Here is a 27815-nt window from a genome sequence, read left to right as displayed (position 1 = left end):
AATCACACCTGACAACCATCACATGTGATTCTCAGCAACCCCCTAAGTAGACATGGATGAGCAACCCGGCACTGCGGATGAGGAGACGGAGCTCGGAGGAGCCGGGGACACTGACCGTCCTGCTCCCCGTGACACCACTTCAGCCCAGGGCAAGCACTGACAGAGCTGCACTGAGGGGACACCGAGCTGCATGGAACCTTGGGGGACTGGGGAGTCCCAGAAAACACTCAAAACTGTTCAGTGAATAACCAGCTGAAATATATTACACTGTGCCACATCCTTTAAACAGGGAACACGACTGAGACCTTTCTGATGCCTCCATGTCCTTTCTGCCATCATCAATTCTTTGCTCTCTCAGCGCGACCAGTGATGAACTAGACCCAAAATGAAATGCATTCAGATGGCAGAGCTTTTAAAGCTGTTTTATGAAGCTTGTAAGACTCTGTTAATGCCTCACACAGGCGGTCAACCATCACTTCTCACCAGTGTGGATGGACCACCTGAAATCACTCCTTTCTGCTTTTTATAATCCTTTCATCTAATCCAGACTTTTCAACAGCAAAGAGGTAGCTTAACCACAAACAGTGGACAGCTTTTCAACAAACGGCCTCGAAGAGTCCATCGGACGACCTGGAAGCCCTTTTCATCTATTAAACCCACTTCCAGGTACTTCATCATTTTCTGATTTGTAGAGTTTGCCTCTGACTGGCCTACTCAGAGAGCTCCCAGCCTCACGTGCAGGGCTGGGAGAGGGCGCTGCTGTCGGGAGAAATCAGTGAGGAAGGGGGACATTCTCCAGCCAGGTCTGCATGGGTAGAAGTGCCACTACGTGCTCAGAAATTATACCATCAGCATCCCTGGGCTCCAATGGACTGGTCTCACATTAACCAAACTGATGCAAGAAAACCAGACGATTAACTTATTAATGTAACAGGAGACATGAAACTATGAACCAGACTGAAATATCAGAGTTCAACCATCAGTACATTTTCTCCTCAACAGCTCAATCACGGGCAGTTGGTCATATGGCAAGCATGGACAGAAGCAAAGAAGGGAGGGCTTGTAGGTTAACTCAATGTTATACAAACAGACATGCTGCCTGGAAAACAATGTTAATCACGGTGCACTCTCCTGGACAGTGGCTGAGACACAACTGTGAGCCCCTGTGTAACTCTACTTCCCCTGTTTTTTCTGGGGTAACTGATGTACAGAGTTACAGAGACCCAGGCATGCAGATACTTCTAAACACTCACAGCCCATCTCTGGGAGCCTGGAAACCAGACAGCCAGGGTTTAAATGCCAGCTCTGCCACTTACTAGCTCTGTGACCTTGGCCAAATTACTTACCCTCTGTGGGACTCAATTTCCACACTGTAAAACTGGGATAACAATCAAACCTTTTTTACTCGCTTGTTTTGAAGATTGAAGGATTCATTTCTATAAAATGCTCAGAAAAGAATGTAGCGTATTTTTGGTGCTCAACAAATGTTAACTTAATATTAAAGTGATTTACAAGTCTTCCTTCCAATCATTGTCAGTGTTTCCCGGCTCGACTAAGTCCCAAAGGAAATCCTTATTTCTCCTTTTATAAACTGTTGGGGAGCACCCTTCTGTTCCATACCACCACCTGTTTAAACTGAGGGAGGGGATGCCTCCTCCCCATTCCACTGGGCCATGGAGAGTGCTTTTCCCTTCATACCCCTGACCCCTGGCCCACAGCTAGGCTTTGTCACACTAAAAGAGTGAGCTGTGAATCCGGGAGACAAGCAGGGCATGTGAAAACCTTCTTTTCTCTCCTTTGTTGGCCACCCTAGGGAAGCACCCGGGATGCTAAGCTCCAAGGCAGGACAGCCCTGTGCATGATGGGGCAGATCCTCTCAAGGGAAGGCTCGCTGTGGCCCAGAGTTACCAGGGACAGGGTGAGTCTCTACTTCTGGGACACAGTACCATGACACCCATTTTCCCACAGCCCTGAAGTTCATGGAGAACATGGCTTCCTCAGTAATAGAGGAGATTTTAATCGCCTGCCTGCTTTTCTGTGTCATCTCTCAGTTGGCTGCTGGAGAAAACATGTGTATAAGTATTGGGTTCCCTTAAGCCCCAATGTATACTAATTAACAAAAAAATCTGTGGCTTAACGTTGGTTCAGGGTGACCGTGTAATGGTCCTGACTCTGCTGATGCTAAATTATGAGTATAGGAACTATGGAACCTCTTCAAATATCTTTCATCATAAAACCAGCTTTCTTATTTTCCTATTTCTTAGAAATTGCCAAAGACTATAAAATGATGGCTTCATACAAAACAGGAGCTAAAGTTTATGAGCCCTCTTGAGATACCCACTGTGCTAAACTCTTTACATAATTTCTAATTCTCACAATTCTACAAAGCAGATATGAGCGTCCCCATAACACGGACGAGGGAAAAACAGAACGAACTGACTCGGATTCACGTGGCTCAGTGGCAGCGCGTGCATGCAAACAAAGCTACACCCCTTCCTATATATACCAAATCACCTCCCAATTAACACACAGCGGCGGGGTCAATACTCAGGGAACTCAGCACACTTTTCAGCTTTAAGGTGCCCCAGAGGCCGCTTCTAGCTGTTTAATAAAATCCTGGCTCACTGGTTTCTAACACTGGAAAAAAAGTCCGATTTTGCCATTCTTTGCACAGCAAGTCTGAAATGTTCACAGTGAGATGACAGAATAAAAGTAAGATCTAAGTAGAATAATTTTTCCAGGTAGACAGACACAATGGATATTGTGCTATCCTGAAGCATTAAGCAAAGAAATCAAAATAAAATAACGTTGTTTAAGCCTTCTTTTACAAACAGGAAAATTAAGACTGTAAGAAGGTGCAACAGCGCCACCTATGGCTAAAAAGCCTTGCCAGGTTGCCGGGAAAGATGCAACACAAAAATTGCCTGTAGGATCAGAAACGAAAATCAAACTCAAAATGGATTAAAGACTTCAACATAAGAGAAGATACAATAAACCTCATAGAAGAAAACAGGCAAAACATTATCTCACATACATCTCAAAAATGTTCTCCTAGGGCAGTCTACCCAAGCAATAGAAATAAAAGCAAGAATAAACAAATGGGACCTAATTAATTGTACAGGCTTTGCACAGCAAAGAATACCTAAGTAAAACAAAATGACAACCTACATAATGGGAAAAAAATTTTTGCAAAAGATGAAATTGACAAAGGCTTGATCTCCAGAATATACAAGCAGCTCATATGACTTAGTAAGAAAAAAACAACAACCCAATCGAAAAATGGGCAGAAGACCTAAACAAGCAATTCTCCAATGAAGGCATATGAATGATCCATAAGCATAGGAAAAAAATGCTCAGTATAAGTAATTATCAGAGAAATGCAAATCAAAACTACAATGAGGTATCATCTCATACCTGTCAGAATGGGCATCATTCAAAAGTCCACAAATGGCAAATGCTGGAGACGCTGTGGAGAAAAGGGTACCTCCCACACTGGGGTGGGAATGCAGTTTGATGCAGCCACTGTGGAAAACAGTATTGAGACTCCTGAAAAGACTAGGAATAGACTTCCTATGACCCAGGAATCCCAGTCCTGGGCATATATCCAGAGGGAATTGCACTTAAAAATGACACCTGTACCCCAATATTCATAGCAGCACTATTTACAATAACCAAGACATGGAAACAGTCTAAATATCCATTGACAGATGACTGGATAAAGAAGAGGTGGAATACAATGGAATACTATTCAGCCATAAAAATGACAACATAATGTCATTTGCAGCAACATGGATGTCCCTGGAGTATGTCATTCTAAGTGAAGTAAGCCAGAAAAAGAAAGAAAAATATCATATGAGATCACTCATATGTGGAATCTAAAAAAGAAAAGAAAGGGACAAATGAACATAAATACAAAACAGAAACAGTCATAGACATAGAATACAAACTTGTGGTTGCCAGGGAGGAAGAGGGTGGGAAGGGACTGATGGGGAGTTTGAAATTTGTAGATACTGACAGGTATATATAGAATAGATAAACAAGATTATATTGTATAGCATAGGAAAATATATACAAGATCTTGTGGTAGCTCACAGTGAAGAACAATGTGACAACGAATTTATGCATGCTCATGTATAACTGAAAAATTGTACTCTACACTGGAAATTGATACAACATTGTAAACTGACTATAACTCAATAAAATAAAATTTAAAAAAAGAAATAAAAAATAATCACATAACTGAAAGCTTATCTAGCACTTACTGAATTGTGCTTCGGGGAAGAGAGTGGTATTCAGCATTTAATCTGAAATTGATAATGCTCCTGAATATAAACAAAAGACATAGGTATATGGAAACTCATCTTAAAAGAGGAAAGAATCCAGTCCAGCCTCTTCATTTTACAGGAGGGGAGACTGAGACCTGGGATCTGTCCTCCTGGCAATCAGCAGCAAAGCTCTCCTAGTCCTCATGTCTTGCACTATGTCAAATGCCAACATATCTGTACTAGGCCTATATTCATAAAAGTCACTTCTGCATTTTTCCAAAAGTAGGTAATCTAAGTGTCTTGCAAAATAGTCTTCCCAAAGAGTCAGGAAATCATATCATTTTGTTGAAATGCAAAAAGATTAATTTATGTATTAAAACAGCTTGAGCTTTATTCCCTCCATTTAAAAAGTGACATGTCAAATCAATGTTTTGATATTTTAAAACCTATTAAGAGTACAGAAAAAAATCAAAATTTTCTTCAATCACAACAGAGATAAGCTTATTTCCTGAAAATATTTAATGTTGATTTTTCTAAATTAATGGTTCTGGTCATATTCCTACAAATTTAAAAGTTCTAGTGGACGCTTACACGGCAATATGAATTCTGATTTGTAAAAATACACATTCAGTGTAAATAATCTTCAAGGTTGTCTGTTTAAGGCAATGTAACTAGTCACAATCTTACAAGAATGACATTCATTTCATCAAAACTTCATACTGCACTAAAAAACAACTGAATATTTCTTACTGTAAATAATATTCATATATATCATATATATACATATCAAATATGTATCAGAAATAAGCCACCCTCTTTAGTATTCAGAGCTGATTCTCCTAAACTGTCATTTTGACAGCACATTTTTTTATTGAGCACCTCTTGGGTGCTTTGTATACAAGGCGTCTAACTCTCACAGTCAAGACAAGTTAAACAGCATTACTCAAATTTTACAAATGAGGAAATGTACTTAAGCCATGAAAAACAACTTACATATACATCATCAGGAAAGAAAAGAGTCAAGATTTTACTTTCAATATTCACTGACAATTTTTTCTTCCATACTAAAACTACATAAAACCAATTCAGACTTTGTAAATTTTTCTCTCAATAAGCACCACTAGAGAAAAACAATCAATGAGTCATTAGCAGTGGTTGGACTTTCAGAGCTCACTTTTCTTTTGCATTATAATCATTTTTAATATTTTGTTTTTAGTGCTTGCAGAACTTTAGAATAAATAACACAAACTTTTTAAGTCATTAGCCGAGAATAAAACATTTGTGAAAATGTATAATTTTAATTTATGCCACTCTGTCTCACATTCTCACTGATGTCTCTCCTTTGAAGGCCTCATCAGGCTGAGATCACTAAAATTGGTCATTTATGGACTCACAGGTGTTTGGGGTTTGGGAAACCACTCATCAGGAGGCTGATTACAGGAGCAATTGAGAAGGCATCCTGTGCAGCCTGGGTTCCAGCCCTGAGCCTGCCACCACCAGCTTCGTGTGATTTGGGACAAGCTGCCCCATATCTCAATCCCTCAGCTGCGAAAAAGGAGACACAGATACCTACCCTCAAACACCTGCTATGAAGTAAAACATGAGGAAAGCATTTTAGTCTTTGGTCGGTGCCCATTCAGGGTGAATTTGGTCATTATGATGATGAGGATGGCTGTTAACCAATTAAGCTAGATCAAAAAGTAGAAATCACCATAAAGGAGAAACATTTTAAGTCAATGAGCTTTTCCTTTTGGATGGATTGCAGAATGTTCTATTGATTTTTTTAATAAGCCAAGTATTGCCCATTATTTATAGACTTCCAGGTTCATGAACAAGTCTCAAGGAAAAGAATTAGAGGCCTCTAAACTCTGAATACTAAGAAAGTAAAGTTAAAAAAAATAGGGGGGAGATTATACCTCAGTTGGGAGAGCACGTGTTTAACATGCATGAGGTCCTCAGTTAAGTCCCCAGTAACTCCATTTAAAAACGTTTTTTGAAGAAATGGAGAATTAAAGCACAAAGATGGAGGACTACAGAATTCTTTTGCAGACTCAACTCAGATTTAAGTTGGGGAAAAAAGACACCCTTTTCTCAGAGGAAATCTTGAAAACTATGTAAACCAGATCTGAGATGTCTAGTCTTTTAACATTATTCATGAATTCATATTACCAAGTCTTAAAACTACCTGATAACCCACAGTGGTGATACGGATCATAATCACAGCTGCCAACATGGATCGAGCTCTGGCTGGGACTGCTCTGTTCTGACATCTCTGCCCCTGAGGCCTCACCAGGCTGAGATCATTAAATCCAGTCATTCATGAGCATCTTGTGTAAGTCCTCCATTTGTGCTTCTCACTCCCCCCTCACCAGGCCCTCTGAGGGAAGCACTGTTATAATCTTCCCCACCCGCAGATAAGGCCACTAAGGCACAGAGACTAAACCTACTTCAGGTCACATCAGCATTAAAGGACATCTGTATTTCTGCTGTTTTGCTTTTGACAAAGTAATCTGAGATACAATTCAAGAGAGACTTAAATAATCAAGTCTGTCCGGTCTTCGCCTCAAAGAGCAGATACTATAAATTCCTGATGTAGGATGAGGCTGCCGCCACAAACTGACTCAGCTTGTAATTAATATCCAAGATGAAGCAGCAGATACACATAAATATTCACGATTGTCAACTCCGCTCATGGGTCAGGGCCCTTCAATGCCTGAACGGGGGTGAAATCCCCACCCGTGTCAGGGAGGGAAGCGTGGCTCTTCCGGGACTCACCCAGGCTTCACTGGCTGTTTCCCTCCACAGACTGTCTTCAATGATTAAAAAGCTCTCAAGTCTTTTACGCCATACAAACTGAAAGACATTTCTGCAGATGGAGCAATTTCTTAGGCTTAAACCTATTTTGCCTACTCTTAGCAAGGGGGAAAAAGAAACATGACTCTGCAAAGTCTCTGAGTCTCACCACTCACACGAGTAGAACGGCCTCAGCACAAGAAGACTCTTCACATTGCAAGGTGAGAACAAAATAAAGCCGCCCCAACAACAGGCACTCCCAGAGACAGCGCTAAGTAGTCTGCTGCACCCTCATGGTTGTGCAGTCCTCACCACCATCTATTTCCAGAACACTCCATCGTCCCAAATGAAACCCCCTGTCCACTAGTAGTCATTCCCCACCCCCCCTCCGCCCAGCCCTTTGCAACCAACACCTGCTCTCTGCCTCTGCATGTGCCTATTCTGGGCATTTCAGATCACTGGAATCAACAATATGTGTCAGTTTGTGTCTGGTTCTTTTCACTTAACATGCTGTTATCAAGGCTTGTCCATGTTGAAGTGGTATCTGCATCTTCTTTTGTTTTTTTTTTTTAAATATTAAAGTTTATCAGAAGGTGGTAAGTACTATCAAAAAGAGTAGAGTGGAGCATAAGTGGTGGGGATTCAAAGGGAAAAGGGCGGGTTGAGCAGTCAGGGTGGAGTTCCAAGAGCAGGTGGCTGTTTTCATCTTCCCCTTTTTTTTCTTTTTCATTTTTTTCATTCTTATGTCTGAATAATATTCCACTACATGGAGATACTACATTCTGTTCATCAATTTAGCAGCTATATATGGATGAGGTCCGGAACAATATGTGTCAGAGGTGACTAGCAGGGATGGCATTTAAGCAAAGGGCAAGATGTGCTTTTAAAAAAGGCCAACAAACAGAGGCACAAAGAAATTCAGCACGTTTCTTAGAAAGTGCATGCTTGCTTCAGAAGGACTGCTGTGCAGGGCTGTGAGGGAGTGTGACAGGATACACAGTGAGGGAGTCACCTGAGAAGTTTCCCCACTGCAGGCAGCTCAGACAATTCTCCTCCCTCATCCTGTATTTTAGAGCCATTTTTCTAGGCTTCCTCTTATTTCAAGAAACAGCACTTTAACTACACATCTGATCATCTGCATCAGATCACCTTACCTCCAAGCCACAGAAAGTCATTCACTGTCTCTGACAGCTCCAGGACAAATGGTGATGGACCAGGGAGTCCTAAAGCATCCCAGCCAGGTGATGTCCAGAAAGTAAAATGCACAGAAATGTCTCACTGCTGGTGCACGACATCGGCCCCAAAATAGCCCTGAAAGCATGCTGGCAAAGCACTACTCAACCCTCTCACTACAAAAAAAAAAAAAAAAAAAAAAAGCAAAGAAGGCAAATTTAGACTCTGCCATTGAAAACCAGCAACCATCACTGCCAGTATCTGAGCTGGAATGGTCCTGAATTCGAAAAATACTGCGTACTTATTTTTCAAACATGAAAGGCATATATGTATTTCACATACATAATATTACTGTAGGAGTTTTCTTTCCAAAATTTCCAGTCGCAACATTAGCACAAAAATGTTTATGTTTCAGCTTTAAAAAAAAATCAAGTATGTTCCAATTTCTTAATTTTGAGCCTTTTGTTATTTTCTAAAGAGAGCTATGCTGCATATTATAAACCAACTTTTTGGATTCTGCAAAAAAGACCTTTATGACCTCACTATTTCAGAGCAAGCTTTAGTGATGCTTTGAGAGGTGGGGCCTCGGGCGCTCACTAACAGCTCTTTAAATACTGACATGGATGTGCTATAAAGTAATGCAAAGGCTCTAACACCACATTAACTCAGAAACCAAAGAAATTACACCAAAACCTTTCTTTACCATTTTTAAATATTCCTATTATTTGAATACAAAATTTCTTTAAAGATAAGATTTTGTTTTTGAGAAAAACAGTAGCTGTATTCAATTTCCTCTCACCAAGAAAGCAATTTATATCAAGAATAAAAACCCCTATGGAAATGCAAAAGACGGGGCATTTCTAGCTAACTGAACGTGCAGATCTCAACACACACATAAATCCTATCAGATCTCACTCGAACGAGCTCAACAAACTCCTGGGCTACCCTGGAACTTAGCTCTTCTGTTCCAAATGTTGGCTAAGCTAAGATCATCACAGAAGACAGGGAAGGAGAGAAGAGAAAAGTCCACCTGGAGGCCTCCATCTGTTTTCTTCCAGCCACAAGGTGCCGCTAGGGCGGCCCCGCTAACAAGCCTTCCCCATAAGGAGATACTGCATCTGCACGGCCCCTGCCGTCCCCAGGCAACCCCGAAGCCCCTCTCCCACTGTTCATCTCCCAGCCTGTGAAATGTTTTCTAATGACCCTCTCACTTGGTGGCACCCTCCCCTTGTTCCCAACTGCACACACACACAGACACAGCCAGAGCAGCCTTCCCAAAACACAAATTTGATTACATCACTCCCCTGCCTCAAGCCCTTCAGGGGTTCCCTAGTAGAGTTCTAGCCCCCCTGCCCCTAATTGCCCAGCATCACTGCAGTACCCAGGTCCCCAGTGACCTCAGGGTCCCCCTGACCACCTGCTTCTTCCCATTTACCTCCAGGCTCATTTTCACTGTATGTAAAGGAAGCCTTCCCTGCCTCCAACCCCCGCACTTTTAGTTAGGTGTCCCTGCTGTGTTCCTAGAACATTTTACGCTGGGTCAACTTCTGAAACAGCTAAGCTCGCAAGAGGCAAGTACGATTTGCTTACTACAGTGGGTCCATCCCTCTCCCCTACACACTCAGAAGGACACATGTTATGAATAAATTAATGAAGGGGTGGGTCTCAAAGGGACAGACAGAGCTGCTATCTCCCGTCCCGAACCCTTCATTCTGTAGAGCATCAGAAGCAAAACCAGGAGTACCAGTCCTGAGGGTCAATTCCTGCTGACACACTTCACTGTCTCCTGTGTCAGTTCTAGTAAAACCCAAGCTCTTCGAAAGCCCTCCACCCCAGGCCCTCCCCAGTGTCCTCCCCAGCAGGGCACCCTCCACCCTGGACCACACAGGGCACTCTCCCCGAATCCCTACCCACAAGCCTCCAGGCCTCTGCCTGGCTGCTCCTGCCACCTGAGCCATCCTCTTGATTCCTTCTCCTGGCTGACCCTTACTCTGTCTTCACAACTGAATGTAGAGCCCATTTCTTCCAGGAAGTCCTCTCTGATAATATCCTTTAGGTCTTGGCAGGACTCTCTCTACAGCACCACTGCATGGTGACCAACTGGGTGTTTGCTTGCTCCTTTGGGACCACGACCTCTTGGAGGCCACGTGGGAAGGAGTGAGAGATTACAAGAGGGGTGGGAGAAGCAAAAAGCAAAAATCACAGCTGAAGTCCCAAATTCAAGGATTCTTTCTCAGAAAAATAAAAAAATATTTCACACGTGTGCAATTTGGCTACTATTTTTGTGGCCTGTGGACAGCAAGAGCTTGATGTTCTAGTCCAAAACCCAGGTTACACGCAAAGAAATATATATATTCATATCCAAAGGAAACCAGAGCTGCTCAACAACACTTTGCAGTTAGAATTGAAAGGAATTTTGATAAAGGCAATCTCTCTCTCTCTTCTTTCTTTTCTGGCATCATATAATTTTAGAAGTATTTGCATGACTAAGAGATGGCTACAGCCCGTGATTCTGCACTGGAGTGTTTGGGGCTGAGGAAGCCAAGATTACATTCACTGTGTAAATGCAATCACACCAACACAAAGAAGGTGCCCTGGTGGTGGAGCTGATGTTCCAAAGCAGGCAGCCTTATGCTGTAAGAGAACTCTAAATAGAAACGAAGAAATACAATGTTCTGTATTCAATTTCATTCGCTATATGGGCCATTAACTGATAGTATATCTTGTCTAATGAAACCCAAAAATAAATTGTCAACTTCGATTTTCTTCATCTGACCGTTTTATGCTAACTTTGGATATGAAACCCTCACTCCATATGGAAAGCTCAGGCCTACGCTGCAGCACAGTTACATCCCGTGGAAGAAAGGGAGAACTGGAGAGTTTCCCTTCAGAAGATGCTAAGTCTGGTTTTGCACCTGTATGTCATTTGCAACCACGTCATCGTCAAAGGAGTAAGACCTTACCTCTGTGGGGCGTAAAGCACTGTGGTGCTTCCGAACAGTCAAAGAACACTGAGCTTTGTGAAACAGTCCTGAGGCACTTATATCGCACTTTTTCTGAAAGGCCCCAAAACTGACCCACTTCACCATTCCAGGTACAACATGGAGGTACAGAATTAGTAGAGAAAACATGCCCTTGAAGTCTGAAAAGGCCCTGCTTGAATCCTGTTACACCATTTACTAGCCACTAAATGGACCAATTCCTTAACCCCTCTGAGGCTTCCCAATCTGCAAAAGGGGGCAGCCACCTCCCACCTGGGAGGCATGGGGGTGAATGCAACACGCAAGTAGGGCTGCCAACTGGTACCTGACACAGGGCCTGGCTAGTTTCCCTCCGCTGCCCTTCTCCCCCTTTAAACTAGCACTGTTCCCCCTGGTAAGGATCAAGCCCCCAGAATAGACTGCCCTAATCTTCTGTATGTCCCCGGATACATGCCTTACCCTTAGGAGGCCAGAAAAAGAACTGTCTCCTCCCCAGTCACTATCACTGTTCTTAAGAGTCTGACTTTTTTTAACTCTATTTGCAGGGAGATTATTCCAGAACTGTCCAAGCACTATTCTCCAGGTTGGCTCCTCTCCCAGCGCCCATAACTTCTCACATCAGATCCTCTGTCTGATTGCCTTCTGTTCATGGGAAAGCGAGTCTGGTAGGGTGTGGACTCCCTAGGCCTCCCTCCCTCCCTCACAAGTGAGTGTGACTACCTTCTCCCCACTCCCCACTCCAACTCTAGCTTCTGATGAGTCTCCCCTCCCAGACCCTGCAGCCTCTACATCGTCCCAAGATGCGAACACGTGGCCACAACCCTCCCTTCAGATTTCTTCCTGGCTGGCCCTGCCCACCCACCGGCCCCTTAAGGATAAATGGCATTGCTCTGAAAATCGCAAACGCCGCTGACTGACACACCAAAGTTGCATGGTCTGGGCTTTCCTCCAACCGAGGCACAGCCCTGTCTCCCCTCAGCCTTAGCCTGCATCTCTCAAGATGAGGCAATCCACGTGCACGGCTGTGAACACCAGCTAAGAATGACAACTCCCAACGTGTATCTCTAGTCCGGCTCCTTCAACTCAGACCCAGGCTCATAGAACCGAGTGCCTCTTTGAAGTCCTAATTTCGATGAAAAATGGCATCTTAAAAATGCCTCATGTCCACCATTTACTCTGGAATTCGATTCCTGGCAGGTACCTCGCAGGCTCCCCATTTTAGTAACAGACCCAGCACCCACCTAGGTGTTTGAAGTCACATTCAATTTCACCTGTTCCCTCCCTCCAGGCCTGGCCTGGAATATTAGTCTTGTCATTTCCGTCGCTAAGCCCATCTCAAGTGTCGTTCTACAGAGACTGCGGCCGGAACCCCACAAGCTCACAGCAAGGTGCACTGAGTCACAGACCTCCGAAGGGTGCTCCCTGAAGGGGGAGGCATCTCCTGCCGCCGGTCACCTCAAAAGGCACTGGATTCTCACACAGGAGGCCCAGGAGAAGGGACGCAAGGTTCTCCCATGGTCTGAGCTTTGAAGGCCCCGAGGTCTGGGGGAGCTCCTAATAAGCAGACACACTTGCCAGTGAACAGATGAGGATGGAGGAACCCAGGCAAGGCTGTCCTCACTCCGACCCCTGGGCTCTTGGGAGCCACGGGAAAGGCCTGTGTCCAGGGCACAGCCCGGCCATCACAGATCCCAGCCTGCATTTGCCAACCCGGACAGCCTAGACTCCTTCTACTTGCGACTCTTACTTCTGTTCTGTTCCCCCCGAGAATGTGATGGACTCTTTCAGAAAGTCTGGCCTGTCTCAAGTGAGACCAAGTCAGTGAAGGGTGAGGTGTCCACATTTGGACCAGAGCGTGAAAGGAGATACAAAGTCTCATGGCCAGCATGACGGTGGTGGCCAAACCCAACCCTTCCCCCGGGTGAGATGAACCAGCTTGGGGGGTGAAAATGCAAGGTCCTAGGTCGGTCAAAGCATCTCCCTTCACGGCTGACTTGGGTGTTGGGGTCTCACTACAGCAAACTACCAAGGCCCTCAGTGGGGGACGTCAACTGCAACAGACACAGAGTCAGCTATTTACTGCCAACATGGGTTAAAAGTAAAGGCTGGTGCAGGGAGGCCTGCACAGCTGCTTAAGCAAACCACAGACCCGGCTCTGAATGCCCGCTGGCTGAAGCAGAGAGGAAGCTACGGTCCCTTTAACAGTCCCTGTGTCCACCAGATCCAGGTGAGCCAGCTAATTAACAGAAGGCCACATTTTCCTGATTCTCAGAGAAACCAGTGTCATAAAGGGAACAAAAGAGTGACATGGATTTTAGACCCACTTCTGCTCCTTTATGAAGGCAAAGTAAAATAAATGGGATGGGGAAGGCAAAAGCAAAAGAAAACTGCTTCATCCAACAGCGCCCCTTGTGGGCTGTTCACCCCTCCAGCCGGCCACGTCCTCCCCACTGACCGCCGGCCCAGAAGCCCAGTCAGATTCATTACACAGCAACGGCCAGGAACCGTGTGCGAGTAAAAGACAGAATCAAGCAAGGTACTGCAGACTTTGACTTTCCAAGTGAAAATACCCATGAAAAACTTCCCTCAGAAGCCACCTAAATCAATTCGCATCTCACTTCCTCAAAACACACAAACAAGCAAAATTAATAATGGCTCATTTGTCACCAATATAAGGAGGACCAAACAGGCTCCTCCAAGCAAGGGTTTTAACAGGTATCAAACACCAGTGCGTGATGGGTTAACAAAGCAAAAATTCCAAAATTTTAGAAAATAATAGGATGACTAGGATAATAAATGGATCAAGGCAGCTGTTAAGTTTTTGCTTTTTAAAGTGATGGAGGCAGCACGAAGTGAAATGTAGGTATTTCCGATGCAGGGTGTGCACAACCCACCTTTTCAGACCCAACAGCACGCTCACAGGGTGGTACGAGAGTAAAAGGAAAAGAGGAACAAGCAAAAGTTAGAAATACACAACAACCAAAATAATTTTGACAGCATGAATATAAGAATTTACGTGAGTTTGATGAGGCTAGAGACGGGGGAGAGTGAGACCCACCCTCACCTCCTGCTCCGGGGAAGGCAGAGGCCTGAGGGGAGCGTCACTGCCATGGGGACCCCAACGTCGTCAGCGCCCCAAACCAAAACTCCACCTACATGCACCTCGACAGCTTTTGATCTACAATACTTGGTCGCATTTCAGTCTTGACAGTTTTGCTCACTCCCACCAAGAGTAGCAGGAGAGAATTAGGCTCTGCTCCTGCAACAAAGCATTGTTTTAAAAGTTGGGTGACTATGGAATAAAAGCAACAATGGAGTAAAAGTGATGGGAGGAGAACGTGTTTGACTGGAGCTCACTGGCTGCATTATCTCACTGACGTTCAGATGCTGGCCGAGTGCTTCTGGTACCAGAACAGACAGATCCAACAGGAGGGAGGTTTAATGTGCTGCTGTATTTTGATGCCCAGAGCTGTGCCTGGTAGACGAGGTTCTGGGTAAACAATGGTGACAATGTCAATCACTATGCACTAAGAACACTGTCCTGAAAATAGCTCCTCTGCCAAATCCCGAAGACAGACTTCCAAAGGCAAAAACAAGCTGGCAATTTCCAGTGGGTCCGCAGACTCATAGCCAAGCAGTTGCTGAGCAAAAATGTCACCAGTGCCTCCTATGACAAAAGAGGAGGCACTGGCCAGGGGGCTGGAGCAGGGTTCCAGGCTTCCACCGCTCACCAACCAGTCTGTCTAGGGGGAGAATATGGTCCCTGCTGAAGCTGCAGCGCTGTGCGAACGAGCAGCCCCACCTTAGTGCATCACCGATGTACCTCTCTCACCTAACGCCTGGGGGCTCAGCAGGAGGTGACAGGTGAGTTGGACAGAGCCAGCCTGGTAGTGGCCTGGTGCTGGCAGCTGTGCCCTCAGCAGTGCCCAGGACCCTAAATGTGACACCTCATCCCCAAGGAGCAGAAGGGAGTTAGGTGTGTAGATCACAGAGCCCTGCGAGGACAAGTACACATCATGGCCACAACATGTCTCACCATTTCCTTAAGCCATAGAGGCATGTCCGGGGAGGAACTGAAAATTCATCCAGAGCCCGCCAGGCACCACACGCAGGTGGGACTCTGGTCCCCTGTGCCTTTCACTCGCAGGGCTGGCTGGGACATTCTTTTTGTCAGTTCTCTGGTGTCTTCTCTTCTAACTTACCAAAACCCAGAAAGTATGGTCTGACCTTAGATAAGTCCAAGAATTACGGAGCCTCGACTCTACAGCGGGCCCGGTAGGATGTGCAAGGACCACCAACTGTCACCTATGAGACCGCTTTGCATGCTCTCCAGCACGGGGAGAGCAGACTCAGGGCCCGAGGCCCGAGGCCCGAGGCCGGAAGACACAGCTTCCCTCGCTCTCCACAGCAAAGGGGGACCACCTCTCAGCAAAGGCATCTCGCCCTCTTCTGCCCGAGGGATGGCACGATGGCCACACAGGGAAGCAGAGCAGAGGGTGGCGGAGGGGGTAGATGGCCCAGAAGAGCTCGTCTGCAATTCCGGGGCAAAGTGGGGCCACTGACCTAATCACAGGGACAAAGTAAGAATGAACTTTTCCATACTCTGTCCCATACTCCGTGACATGCCTTCCCCTGCGTAAGGAGCTCCTTCGGAAATCCCTGGAGGTGTTTCTGATGTCCTACCTGGCATGCTGGCTGTTGGGCAGGAAGAACAGCCTGGGAGGCAGGAGACATGGGCTCCAGCCCCAGCTCAGCTAGTGCCTCGATCTGCTGCGTCTAGGGATTCAGCCCCTAACCTATACATCAAATGGACGAGACTATCCCAGGACAACGGGAATGCAATGAGAGTCACACAAAGAAAGTTTTCCAGTTGCCACATTTAAAAAAGTAGAAAAACAAACACTTTAAAGTGATTCTAAGAACAGATCTAATTTAATGTAATATGAATTATAGTATCATTTTGACATGTAGTAAATATAGAAATTATCAAGATAGTTTACATTCTTTTTTCTAGACAAGCCTCAGTGTCTGATGTCCATTTGACTTTTTGCACATCTCAGCTTAGACCAGCCTCCTCCCCAGCACTCCCAGCCTCTTTGGCTGTGGCTACCCTATTGGACAGCAACTCCAGGGGTCCCACCAGGGGCCTTGGTTGGAAAGGGGGAGTAAGTATCCAAACTAACCCTAAATGGATCTCTCTGAACTAAAGATGAATTCATTTTTAAAACTATGAAAACCGTCAGGCTGCATCTCCCTCCCCCCTTGGCTGCAAGACAGCTTCCCTTCTTGCTGATCCCTTTCTGGACGTAGGAAAACAACCCAGGCACACAGCCAGGGCGGCCGGGACTCCACGTAGGCTTACCTGCTGTCTGTGTCCAGTCCCACCAAGTCCTTATTCGCAAATGGGATGCAGAGGAGGGGGATCTTGTCCCCAAAATTGTTGGCGGCCCTGTCTAGGTGTTCGGACTCGAGCACGATGAAGAGCGACGCGATGAACTCCTTGATCCTCTTCTCCACCGTCCCACAGTCCTCGTAGCTGGGGTACAAGGCCACATCAGTGCGCAGCTGCTCTGTGAGCTTGCCCTTCAGCACAAAGACGAAGAGCCACGAATCGTCCTGCATGTTGCCACACAGCTCCTCTGCACAGGGAGCTCCTCGATCTGCAGCCAGTCCTTGGCCAAGAGGTTAGTGATGGTGACGAGGCCCATGACCCTTCGGTGGGTATTGAAGTCTACCCACTCGTTCTTGTGTGGGTAGTGGTACCTGTAGCAGATACAGAATGACTGCTGGAAGCCGCACAGCCTGACCTGGCTCACTGAGGATATCTGTTTATAGATGCATAAGAGATTCTTCTCCAAGATAATCCCCACGTGCTGGACCACCATGGGGAGAGTCTGGTGGTCCTCAGCACACTGCACATAGTCAGCAATGCTCATGTTGCAGGCTCGCCAAGTGGGGAGAGGACACTGAGGTACATGCTATGCTGTGGGCTGCAGACCCCTCTGGGATACGGTGACCTGTGTGTACCAGCCAGAAGGCAAGGGAAGCCCAAGCAAACCTGGGGGTACAGTCTGTCCTCAGAGTCTGCACATGGCTACCGTAGCCAGGATCACATTATCCTGCTCTTGGTCTAAGTTCCAGCCCCTGCAGAAAAGGGTCATTTCTTGTTTTCTGTTTCCAACATCTAGCCAGGCCATGATGCTCAAAAATGCTGAATAAATGAATGAACAAAGGAACTGCTTCCAAACCCCTCAGCAGAATATAATGAAAAGAACCACAGTGGGATCGAAAGATCTGGATTTCAACTCCAATTTACTTGAACTCCTATGCTGCAAAATAATGGATAAGAAAACTCGCCCTGGGGAGGAGGGTACAGTTCAGGGGTAGAGCACATACGTAGCATGCACGAGGTCCTGGGTTCAATCCCAAGTATCTCCAATAAAAAAATGAAACAAAAAATAAACTTAATTACCCCATAAAAATTAATTAAAAATTAAAAAGAAAAAACATTGCAATTAACACAACATTCTAAACTTGACTATACTTCAATTAAAAACAAAACAAAACAAAACAAAACAAAAAACAAACCTTGCCTTACAAGAATATATCTAGATCAAGGCAGATTGCAAATGCAAAACGCCTAGGTTACCACCTGCATAAAAAGGGGGGATGTACAAATTCACTAATCCCTCCTTTATGAGCTGTATTTCCTTTGGGAGGTTTTATGACCTCTGAGAGTTAATTTTCACACATGAAAAAAGAAAACGTTAGCTGATTCTCAGTACTGCTGAAGAATTAGATAACCGTATGAAAGCATCTGACCCACAGAGTGTACTCAATAAATGTTTGTTGAATGAATGAATAAACACGCAAGTGAATGCTGCTCCCTGCCACAATCATAATGGTACTGTCTGGAAATCCCAAGCCGTTTCCCTCCCGACTCTACACTAACCATGTGGGTGACCTGGGAAGGCCTGTGTGCTTCTCTAAACCCCACTTTAATCACGAATAGAAATGGGAGTAATAACACAAACCTCAAAGGATTAGTGAGTCAATAATGAATTGTACCCCAACCTTGCAAGATGGAAACATTAAGGAAAATTGGGCAAAGAGTACATAGGCTGTCTCCGTATCAGCTCTTACAACTGCATGGGAATCTTCATTACATCTCAAGATAAAAAGTCTAATTTTTTAAAGAGGCTATTGAGATTAAATGAGCTCACTCTCTTAAATAAGGAACACACAGTACAAATAGGACAATGCGCAGCCTATGATATACAATCAGTAAACATTCCCACCAAGCCCACTGGTCCCTCCAACTCCAGAGCACAAGGATGGGTCCTCATGGCCAGAGGCCACTGCACCTGAAGCTAACAGAGCTAATGGTCCCCACTTCCAAGAGTCCCTGCCTCCACCCTAGGTCTAATTTTGTATTTGTAACTTTGTTTTCTTATACTTAAATACTAACCCCCAATTGCATAGCCTTCAGGTCACCAAAACCTGACCACGGAAATCATGACAGCAGCCCTCCATAGTGAAACAATAAAATTAAAAACCATATCCACAAGAACTCTGTGTAATTTTAATCGCAGGAACTTCATCCTGGACTGAGAAGAAGAGGACTGGGGAGGAGGGGGCAATTTGGGGCACACAGACCCAGGCGCTACCTGTCCCATGATGGACTTTAGACTCAACCCTCACCCTCCAGGAACTTCAAAATACACATCGACAGCATGCTATGGACAAGGCTTTTTTTTTTTTTAAGAAATCCCTGACTCCCTAACAGGTCATGTTTCTACTGAGAAACTAATGACTTCTGTGTATATTGTTTCATGAAAACCCTAAAATAATAACATTCCAACTTGACACATGAAGAAACGGATGAAAAGAGAGGTTTATCACATTGTGCAAGATTAGAGAGTGGCCACATCAGAGGCTGTATTTAAACCAAAGCCCCTGCTCCAGCGCTTATACTAAAAAGTTTGACATATTGTCCCTCTCCTGCCCCCTCCCTGAAATAAATCTCTGAAGTCTTTTCTGCACCACTTGGAAAGAAACAAAATCATATCAACATTCCACAAATAGCTGTTTCACCCCTTGGAGGACGTATCAAAATCTGAAGAGTTAGGGTAGGGGAGGGATTTGAGTTCTTGGTTTCTCAAAAGGAGACATGGGTTTAAAAGAAACCAAAAAGCACTTATCTAGTCCAAGCTCTCACTGTGCAGAGAAGGAACTGGAGTCTCAGAAGAGATGAGGAAAGGGACTTATTAACAAATATTGCCTCAGTGCAGCACCAAGCCAGCCCTGAGCGCTGCTGGGGGAGGATCTGGGAGGCCCAGGAGAGTGAGTGTTAGAAAAAAGGAAGCCCTGTCTCTACACCGCCATACCATGAAGTTCCATCAAATGATACACTATAGGTGCAGCCAACATTAAGGTGGGCTAAGCGTAGGTTACAGAAACCCAGAAGTCTAAATTGTACTGGAAATTCCAAACTTTACTATGTTTTTTCCCAATTGAAGCATGAGCTCAGCGGGAGCTCCATGCCAGGCACTACAGGAGGCCTGGAGTTCTTCCAAATACAGATCTCTATGAACACGTGTGCAAACCACATGCAGGCCCACCAGAAGAAAAACACTTACAGATAAGTTGGAATAACAAAAGTGATGGCAGCCAACCAGCATATATTACTAGCAAAAAGAATGCTGCTAGAAATACTCATGGGCATAGCAAACTGTGGTCAGCAGGTGGGAAAGGGGGGAGGGACAGATTAGGAGTTTAGGATTAACAGGTACACATAACTATATATAAAATAAATAAATGGCAAAGACCTACTGTATAAAACAGGGAACTATATTCAATTTCTTGTAATGAGTTGTACTAAAAACCCTCTGAAAATTATATGCGCACATATGCATAAATATAACTGAATCACTGCTGTACTCCTGAAACAAACATTGTAAATTGACTGCACTTCAATAAAACATAAGAATTTAAGAAACAAATAAATAAATAAAAATAAAAGCAACACCATTAAAAAAATTAAAAGAACTCTGTAATCTCCTTAGCTGTAGGAGGGAGAGAACAATGGTTGCAAGCACCAAGTCCACTGGATCACTCCAGCAATGGCTGTCACTCTTTCTGACCATCAGGGAGGCACTTGGCTTCACTGAGGTTAGTTTTCTCTTCTGTGAAAGGCTACAGTCACAACTAATGATGTATATAATCTCATCATTCACAGACCCAAGAATTAGTAAGGACTTCCCATGAGCCACTCTCTACAGAGATAAAAAGATAGGGTCCCAGATATACTCATGGATAGAAAAAGTTTATGTCATAAAGACATTAATCTCCCCATTCTAATATATAGATTCAATGCAATTCTGATTAGAATTCCCCCCAGATTTTTCATGGAATGTAACAAGTTAATATATGCTCAGGAACAGCCAAGAAACTTCTTTAGAACTCGGGAGGGTTGGATGGCTCATTCATTTCCACAGCTCTTTTTGAAGCAATGAAAACATTCTGGAATAATGATGGTTGCACCACTTTGAATATGCTAAAAGCCGCCAAATTGTACCATTCAAATGGGTGGACTTCATGGTGTGTGAACAAAATTGCAATGAAACTGTTATATGAAAAAAACATTTCCTGACAACTATTTTTCCCTCTATACTAGTAGTATGCCCCACATTTTAAGAAAAACAAAAAACCAAAACCGAACAAAAATTTTAAGAGATCTTTAAGACTGCAATATTCTTGGGTCTCCAATGCCTCTGGTGGTGCTGCTCCTGTTAACATACACTAGTTGAGATGGGCTAGTTAGGGACTGTGACTATCTTTCCAAAACTGACAGTCATATGTTTCACCCTAGGAGGGGAGAGGATGGAGGATGTCTCATCCCTCATGCCCTCAGCTCATTTTTAACTGAACCAAGCCCTGCTTTCAACACTGTAATACCTCTCGCTATAAAAACACATGATATTGGAGTTTAGAAGCAAGATGGAGGAGTGGAAGAATGCTCGTAGCTCACTCTCTCCAACAAATACACCAAAACTCACATCTACGGACCCACTCAGCCAACCAAAGCACCTGCTTAATGCAGACAGAACATCACCTTCTTCGAAAGACAAAGAAGTGAAGTAATCTGTTTTATTCCTGCCTAGGCTTTAGGTAGATAAATAAATAACCTCCTTATGGACCACAATAGATAACTGATACTCCTTAAGTCACAGTGCCAGAGAGGTATGAGCAATATGAAGAAGCAGAGGAACCACTCCCAATTAAAAGAGCAAGAGAAATTCCCTGAAAGCACAATCAAGGAAATAGACATTGATGGCCTACTAGATCAAGATTTCAAAGAAAGAAGTGATCAAAGTACTGAAGGAACTAAAAGAGATAATGTTTAGAGATATAAAATATGTCAAAAACGTAATAGAAACTATAAAGAGAACCAAGTATATTTGGTAAACTCATTAGCTGAAATGAGAAGTGATCTAAAAGCTGTACATAGCAGGCTAGATAATGCAGAGGAATGAATAAGTGACCTAGAAGACAGGACAACAGAAACCACCCAATCAGAACAGCTGAGAGAAAAACAAATAAAAAAAAAATGGAAACAATAAAGGGACATATGGGATAATAAAAAGCACACTAATCTATGCATAATAGATTTTCCAGAAGGGGAAGAAAGAACAAACGGATTGAAAAGGTATTTGAAGAAATCATGACTGAAAACTTCCCAAACCTAAAGAAGGAATCAGATATCTAAGTACAGGAGGCTCAGAGGGTCCCAAACAGGAAGAACCCAAACAGACTCACACCAAGACACATCCTAATCAAGATGGCCAGAGTCAAGGATAAAGAAATGATCCTAAAGGCAGCAAGAGAAAAAACAAATATGAGTTATAAGGAAACCTCCATAAAGCTCTCAGTTGATTTCTCTACACAAACACTACAGGCCAGAAGGGAGTGGCAAGATATATTCAAATTCCTGAATGAAAAAATATGCAGCCTAGGATACTCTATCCAGCAAGGCTATCCTTTAGAATAGAAGGAGAGATAAAGAACTTCACAGATGAGCAAAAACTAATAGTTTAACAACACTAAACCCATGCTAAAAGAAATATTGACAGGTCTACTCTAAATAGAAAAGAAGCAGGATGCTACAAAAATGAGAAACGCAGAACTGGAAAGGAGATGACTGCCATGAATTACAAATAGAATAAATATAAAATTGTAAATGAAGACATCTAAATCATTAAGAGTGGGAGAGGGAAGCAAGAAAACATACAGTATTTTGTTTTTCTTTTTTCTTTAAAAAAATATGTGTTCTCGGTAGGATGGGTTTGAGCTAATATTGCTATCTGTTTAGTACAAACATTTACAGTAATAGGTTAATAGACTTACAAAAAAGGGTAACCACAAGCCAAAAGCTTACAAGTGAGTCAAACAAACTAAATGAAATCCAAGATAATACACAGGAAACTTACCAAATCACAAAAGGAAGAAGAAAGTAACAAAGAGAAAATGCTAAATCAAATGCAAAAATAAGTTAAAAATGGCAATAAATACTCATCTATCATTAATTACTGTAAATGTTAATGGACTAAATGCTCCAGTCAAACGACGTAGAATGGCAGACTGGATAATAAAGCAAGAATCTTCAATATGCTGCGTATAAGAGACACACATTTGGGAGAAGGACACATATAGATTGAGAGTGAAAGGATGGAAAGGATATTCCATGCAAATGGAAAAGCCAAAAAAAGCAGGTGTTGCAGTACTGATTTCAGACAAAATAGACTTTAAAACAAAGGCCATAAAGAAAGATAAAAAGGACATATTATAATGATTAAAGGAGTAATACAAGATGAGGACATTACAATCATTAATATATATGCACCCAACATAGGAGTACCTAAGTACATAAAACAACTACTAACAGAGATAAAGGAGGAAATTGATGGGAAAACAATCATTGTTGGAATATTTTAACACCACATTAACATCACTAGACAGATCTTCCAGACAGAAAATAAAGAAGGCAACAGAGAAACTAAATGATACAATAGAAAAATTAGATTTGTTGGGTATTTTCAGAGTATTGCACTCCCCAAAAATAGGATATACATTCTTTTCAAGTTCACATGGAACATTTTCTAGGATTCATCATGTACTTGGGCACAAAAGAAGCCTCAACGACTTTAAGAAATTATCTCAAGCATCTTTACTGACCACAATGTCATTGAAACTATAAATCAGCTACAGAGAAACAAAGAAGAAAAAGAGGAACGCATGGAAATTAAACAACATGCTATTAAAAAACCAATGGATCACTGAGGAAATCAAAGTTGAAATTAAAAAATACCTTGAGACAAATGAAAATGAAAACACAACCACACAAAACTTATGGGACGCAGCAATGTCAATGCTGAGGGAAATTTACAGCAATATAGGCCTTCCTTAAAAAAAAAGAACAATCTTAAATAAGCAATATAATCCACCAGCTAAAAGGACTAGAAAAAGAAGACCAAAAACACCCAAAAGTCAGCAGAAGGAAGGAAATAATAAAACTCAGGGAGAAAATAAATAAAATAGAGATAAAAAATAGAAAAAAATCAATCAAACCAAAGGCTGGTTTTTTGAAAGAGTAAATAAAATTGACAAACCTCTGGCCAAACTTACTAAGAAGAAAAAAGAGAGAGCACAAATAAGCAAAATAAGAAAGGAAAATGGAGAAATTACAACCAATAAACATGGAAATACAGAGTATCATATGAGAATATTATGAAAAACTGTATGGAACCAAAATGGATAACCTACAGGAGATGGACAAGTTTCTGGAAACATACAGTCCACCAAGATTGAATCTAAAGAGACTAACCACTTGAACAAACTGATCACTAGAAATGAAATTGAATTAACAATAAAAAACATCCCTACAAATAAATGTCCAGGACCAGACAGCTTCACAATGGAATTCTAACAAACATACAAAGAGGAACCAATACCAGTCCTCCTCAAATTCTTTCAGAAGACTGAACAAGAGGGAGTATTCCCAAACTCATTCTATAAAGCCACCATCACCCTGATACCAAAACCAGCAATGCCACCACCAAAAATAAAATAGAATTACAGACCATTATCACTGATTAACATAGATGCAAAAATCCATACCAAAATACTAGCAAATAGAATCCAACAGCACATTAAAAACAGTACACATCATGATCAAGTGGGGTTCATCCCAGGGACACAAGGATGGTTCAGCATACGCAAATCAATCAATGTAATACTCACATCAACAAAAGGAAGGAACAAAAATGATCTTCTCAATAGATGCAGAAAAAGCTTTTGATAAAATTCAAGACCTATTTATGATAAAAACTCTCACCATTGTGGGTATAGAGGGAACATATCTCAACATAGTAAAAGCTACAGCCAGCATAGTACTCAATGGTGAATAGCCCAAAATCTTCCAACTAAAATCTGGGACAAGACAAGGCTGGCCACTATCACCACTCCTATTCAATATAGTCTTGGAAGTCCTAGCCACAGCAATCAGGCAAGAGAGAGAAATAAAAGGGACCCAGATTGGAAAACAATAGGTAAAAGTGTCACTATATGCATATGACATGATACCACATATACAAATCCCTAAAAGGTCCACACAAAAACTACTCGAAATAATCAAAGAATTCAGCAAGGTAGCAGGTTACAAGATTAACATTCAAAAATCAGTTGCATTTCTTTACACTAATGGTGAATCAACAGAAAAAGAAAGTAAAGAAACAATTCCCTTTAAAATGGCAACCAAATTAATAAACTATCAAGAGTAAATCTAACTAAGGAGGTGAAAGACTTATACATGGAAAACTATACAAACACTGATTAAGGAAATTAAAGAAGACTTAAAAAAATGGAAAAAATATCCCATGCTCGTGGAGTAGAAGAATCAATATTGTTAAAATGGTCACCCTGCTCAAAGCAATCTACAGATTTAATGCAATCCCTATTAAATTACCCAGGACATATTTCACAGAACTACAACAAATCATAATAAAATTTATATGGAAGCACAAAAGACCTAGAATTGAGAAAGCATTACTGAAGGAAAAGAAAGAAGCTGGAGAAATAACCCTCCCAGATTTCAGACAATACTTTACAGTTACAGTAATCAAAATAGCATGATATTGATACAAAAACAGACATACGAACCAATGGAACAGAACAGAAAGCCCAGAAATGAACCCACAAACTTTTCATTAACTAATCTTTGACAATGGAGGCAAGAACGTATAATGGAACAATGACAACCACTTCAGCAAATGGTGTTGGGAAAACTGGACAGCAGCATGTAAATCACTGAAGCTAGAACACTCCCTTACACCATACACAAAAATAAACTCAAAAAGGATCAAAGACTTAAACATAAGACAAGATACAGTAAACCTCCTAGAAGAAAACCTAGGCAAAGCATTATCTCTCATACATCTCAAAATGTTCTCCTAGGGCAGTCTACCCAAGCAACAGAAATAAAACAAGAATAAACAAATGGGACCTAAGTAAACTTACAAGCTCTTGCACAGCAAGGGAAACCATAAGCAAAACAAAACAACAACCTACAGAATGGGAGAAAAGTTTTGCAAAAGATGAAACTGACAAAGGCTTGATCTCCAGAATATATAAGCAGCTCATACGACTTAATATGAAAAAAAAAAAAAAACAATTCCATCCAAAAATGGGCAGAAGACCTAAACAAGCAATTCTCCAAAGAAGAAATACAAATGATCAATAGACACATGAAAAAATGCTCAATATCATTAATTATCAGAGATTTGCAAATCAAAACTGCAGTGAGGTATCACCTCACATCAGTCAGTATGGCTATTATTCAAAAGTTCACAAATGACAAATGCTAGAGAGGCTGTGGAGAAAAAGGAACCCTCTTACACTGCTGGTGGAATACAGCTTGGTGCAGCCACTGTGGAAAAGAGTATGGAGATTTCTCAAAAGACTAGGAACTGACTTAACATATGACCCAGGAATCCCATTCTTGGGTATATATCCAGAAGGAACCTGACATCAAAAAGACACCTGCACCCCAATGTTCACAGCAGCACTCTTTACAATAGCCAAGACATGGAAACAGCATAAATGTCCATAGAAAGATGACCGGACAAAGAAGATATGATATACCTATTCGATGGTGTACTATTCAGACATGAAAATGACAATATAATGCCATTGGCAGCAACATGGATGTCCCTGGATAATGTCATTCTAAATGAATTAAGCCAGAAAGAGAAAGAAAAATACCATATGTTGCTCATATGTGGAATCTTAAAAAAACAAAAAACAAATAAACTTAAATGTAAAACAGAAATAGACTCACAGCCATAGATTACAAACTTGTCATTGCCAGGGGAGAGGAGGGTGGGAAGGGACAGATTGGAAGTTTAAATTTTGTACATACTGACAGGTATAAATAGAATAGATAAACAAGTTTATACTGCATACCACATGGAAATATATACAAGTTCTTGTGGTAGCTCATGGTGGAAAAGGATGTGACAATGAATAAGCGTATGACTGAAAAATTGTGCTCTAAGCTTGAAATTGACACAACATTGTAAACTGAGTGTAACTCAATAAAAAAATAAAATAAAAAGAATTTTTTTAAAAAAGAAACAGTTGTCCTGGGGTCCCCTACTCCTCCCAATGCTAGAACCCTAGGCTGGGGAACCTGATGCTGGGCTTATAATTCCCACTCCTGTTGGAGGTTCGTTGTGACTTATTCTTCACCTTGTGAGTTGCCCACAGTGAGGGATATGGGGTCCGCCTATATCATGAGAATGCCCCTCCTACCATACTGCTGTGGTTCCATCTCTGTGTATCCACTGAAGATCTTCTTTTGCTAGGATCCAGTCTTTTTTTTTTTTTGATGCTTGTTTAGCAGTCAGTTGTGGTTTCACTGTAGTCATGAGGAGAGGCAAATGGTGGAAGCCTATCAGCTGGCTTTCAGCAGAGTCACTGAAGGCCAGAAGGAACAGCCATGATATATTTAAAGTACTCAAAGGAAAAAACCTGGAATCTAGGCCACCTACTCAGCAAAGTTATTAATCAGAATTGAAAGAGAATTAAAAATCATCTCAGATGAGCAAAAACTAAGTGTTCATCATTCCTAAACTGACGTTACAAGAAGTATTAAAAAGTTTTCATTATGTGAAAAAGAACAAGAAGTAAGAACTTATGTGAAGGGGGAAATCCCACTTTAAAGGCAAAAATGGAGCGATGGCTGTGAATCAAACACTTAAACAAGCAACTACAAAGGCTAAAAGACAAAATTTGTAAAAACTACACTTACAATAAACACTTATAGGATGCATATGAAGATGGAAAAAATACAATCAAAAAAGGAGTGGAGAGGGAGTAAAAGAGCAGATCTTTTTTGAACTTATATAAATTTAAATGACAATCACTTTAAAACAATCAGATATTGTAACAAAGCAACTTATATGAACCTCATGGTGTCCATAAATCAAAAACCTACATTAGATATGCAAAAACAAATGAGAAGCACAAATGTAACAATAAAGAAAAT

General features: G+C 42.3%; 1 protein-coding gene across 2 annotated transcripts in view; it reads right to left on the bottom strand.

The window, feature by feature from the left end:
* The window catches only part of LOC141576140 (trafficking protein particle complex subunit 9-like), a 130426-nt gene that overhangs the window by 70991 nt on the left and 31620 nt on the right, over positions 1-27815 (bottom strand). For both annotated transcript variants that reach the window (XR_012504369.1, XM_074358622.1), the window contains one exon: positions 16575-16975. Coding sequence is in view for 1 of the 2 variants with exons in the window: in XM_074358622.1 (XP_074214723.1) it covers positions 16575-16834 (260 nt within the window). In the remaining variant the exon portion in view is untranslated. The remainder of the gene's footprint in view (positions 1-16574; positions 16976-27815) is intronic.

Source organism: Camelus bactrianus, chromosome 36 (assembly GCF_048773025.1).
Source record: "Camelus bactrianus isolate YW-2024 breed Bactrian camel chromosome 36, ASM4877302v1, whole genome shotgun sequence".
NCBI classification, from domain to species: domain Eukaryota; kingdom Metazoa; phylum Chordata; class Mammalia; order Artiodactyla; family Camelidae; genus Camelus; species Camelus bactrianus.
This window is presented reverse-complemented; position numbering and strand designations above follow the sequence as displayed.